Below are 3037 nucleotides of genomic sequence, written 5' to 3'. Positions count from 1 at the left end.
AAGGAAATTGAGCAACGCTCATCCTCTGAGACCTTTGGAAAAACTGTATTGTGCAACAAGATTTACTCACATTTAAAAGCAACGTCAGAGAGGTGTGTATACTCTGTGGAAGAGTATTATGTGGACAGCATTTGGCCTGATGAAAACCTTTGAAGCAACATTTAATGTTTAACGTTCGTACAAGTGGCTCAAAATGCTTTTTGAATCTATTAAATTCCATTATGTATGTTTGCACTCATGAGCTTGTACCCACTACGTATGTCACTACTCTTCACAAGACTGCAGAAATGTCCCGTTCAGCTGTTATCTACATGTATCATCATCACGTACTGCGTACCAATAAGCGCTAAAAGTTTAAATCCAATTAAATATGCAGGATTTGCGCAAAGGTTCATCCTGTCATCCAACTTGCAGTGTTAAGCAACATGAATCTACACAGTTCTTTCCTTCATACATTTTAGCATTAATAAGACTAGGAACAAAAATACTCTGAAAATAAAACTGTGTAAATAAACAAACAATTGCACATTTTACCAGTGTATTTAAAACCAGGAGAAAAAACCTTGAACAATATAAATTCCTGTTTCCTAGTGCTAGTTGCTTTGAAATACCACAAATGGTATATTGTACTACTTACAACAACTAGACACTAATACATATTCTTACAATCAATAATTGGCTCCAGTTTAGGATTTATATATATATATATTTACATCCTTAAAAAAACATTTCAGGTATTTTAAACTAAACATAAGTAATTCAAAATGTCTTATTTTATTGACATTCAAAAATCTGTTTGTCATTTAGTTGAATTATGACTTCAAGTTGTTGACAGCGATAAATCAGTTCATTTACTAACAGCATGTGATTCTACATTTCCATATATGTCATTTTAGAGTCACAAGTTCAATTCTTGGGCCATTCTCACAACTGAAATGGAACAATGAGTGTTGCGTCTGCTAAATGCAAGAGCTGATGCAGTCATGCACCGACAGGCTGGAAAGGTTTAATGTTTTCAGCAAAACAAATGTGTCCAGAGGAGAGTGGACTGGTTCTCATTAACGGCACAACAGGGACTGCTCTTGTCTTATTTTGCACAATATCCTTTTGTGGAGAACACAGACAAAAAATTCACGACTTTCGCAATGCAGAACAAAAAGTGCATCCAAATTCGTGTCCTGGCTTCAAAATCACAAGTTACCAATCCTGCCATTGCCCCCACATACTTAGCTACTTTGTGGTTTGTGCAGGCTGTTGCTGCTTGTTAGCAGCATTCAATGCCGTCTGCGTATCCTTCTGGTCCTCTATGGAGCAGTTGGACACTGCGTTAGCCACGATGCAGAACTTGCGCAAGAGGATCTCCCTTAAGAGCAGATAGACCCATGGATCCAGGATTTGGTTGAGGGAGGCCATGCGGATGGCTGTCAGGAAAAAGTTGCAGTCTAAATTGACGTCCCGCCCTGGAATTTGATTTGAGGTCACTGCTGTTGAATTACACTCATGAGAGGAGACCTGGGTAGAGATCATCCTCACCATTAGAACCTGCGGAGGGAAGCAGACACAAGCTGTGGACCACGAGTTTTAAACATTATATTTAATGCATGAATGAGAGAAAAAAAAAGCCTTTTCATTGTTTAATGTCTGCACACTTGTACTTATTTTTCCTTCATATTTATTATTTATAACACTATTGTGGACATTGAATCACTCTGAAAAACAATGTTCACGCTTCAGGTACACTTCTCTTCCATCCAAGCTGTTACTTCTATTAATATCCCTGGTTGGACTATTAAATATGCACCTGACAGTGGATGACCTCAGAGTGGAGCACGATGAGCAGACCCAGCTAAGTAGATTGCTCCTTAATGGAGAATGGCAGCAGTATGTCAAAGGAATCATACATAACTGCATTTACGGGACTGGTAAGGTGTGTGTGTGTGTGTGTGTAGAGAGAGAGAGAGAGGAGGGAGGGAGTGACAGGCAGCTAACTTATAACTTAAAATTGTGAATTATGACAATAGCTTCTTTATCATAGGAATAGAAAGACTTTTCATTTAAAACAGATACTTTTAAGTACTGTTTATCTTTACACACACCTGGTCATGATGACTAGAGGTTATATAATAAGAGGAGGATATAGGCTGCAGTCCCTGTTACACAATAACAACATCAACAACAAACATACCAGCAGGGGAGACCAGCATATAAGAAGGACGCACATAATCCCTAACAGTTGGACGACGGTCTCCGTGGTGAGCCGTTCCCACTGTTTTGAAGACTGAGAAGTACCAGACTTCGTTTTACACCGGATTATTAATCCCCGGATTGTCATTACGTTGCAAGAAAATGTAACAACCAGAGAAACGATTCCAAGTGCTGCGAAAGTGATGGCGAAAAACATGTTTCCCGAGACCTCCCTGTCCCCCGTGCTGATGAAGCACCACGTGCCCGGCCACTGGCGCGTGTATTTCCCAACTCCTGCGATGGGCAGCAGCGCGAATAAAAACACCAGACACCAAATGACAGCCAAAGTCTGCTTCGTGACGCTTGTCTTCATGTTATTCGAGTACCAGTGGGGGTTTGTCACCGCCATAGCCCTTTCGATTGCCATGGCGCTGGAGAGGAACAGCGCGCATAGCCCAAAGGTTGTCATGCACACGCCGAAAAAGGCGCACAGATTGCCAGACGAGTCGATGCGCTCCCACTTCAGATCAGCCCGGTAGACTGATATTACTATTGGACTTGTCAAAAGCTGTCCGAACAGGTCGGTTAACGCCAAAGATCCGATGCAGAGCAGAAAGGACTTTTTCCTTCTGTTCTCCTTCTTTCTGTAGGAGACGTACACCAGGATGAGAGCCAGCGTGTTGCCCACCATGCCGGTGATCATCATGGCGATGGGGAAACCAACTGATACAGATCCACAACTAGAATTCTTGGTGACATTACCATCACCAAATGACTTGGATAAGTTTGCGCTCAGCATCTCTCCAAAACTGGTTTGTAAACCCTTTAGATAACCACAGTCGTTCGTAGTCAT

General features: G+C 41.5%; 1 protein-coding gene across 1 annotated transcript; it reads right to left on the bottom strand.

Moving 5' to 3' along the window:
- Positions 1 to 1230: 1230 nt before the first annotated feature.
- On the bottom strand, positions 1231 to 3037 carry LOC137914356 (prostaglandin E2 receptor EP3 subtype-like). Its single transcript, XM_068757959.1, has 2 exons — positions 2186 to 3037; positions 1231 to 1542 (listed from the first exon to the last, which is right to left on the bottom strand). Exons 1-2 carry the CDS (start codon positions 3035 to 3037, stop codon positions 1231 to 1233), a joined length of 1164 nt encoding a protein of 387 aa, XP_068614060.1.

This window comes from Brachionichthys hirsutus, unplaced genomic scaffold (genome assembly GCF_040956055.1).
Source record: "Brachionichthys hirsutus isolate HB-005 unplaced genomic scaffold, CSIRO-AGI_Bhir_v1 contig_467, whole genome shotgun sequence".
In the NCBI taxonomy this organism is placed as follows: Eukaryota; Metazoa; Chordata; class Actinopteri; order Lophiiformes; family Brachionichthyidae; genus Brachionichthys; species Brachionichthys hirsutus.
This window is presented reverse-complemented; position numbering and strand designations above follow the sequence as displayed.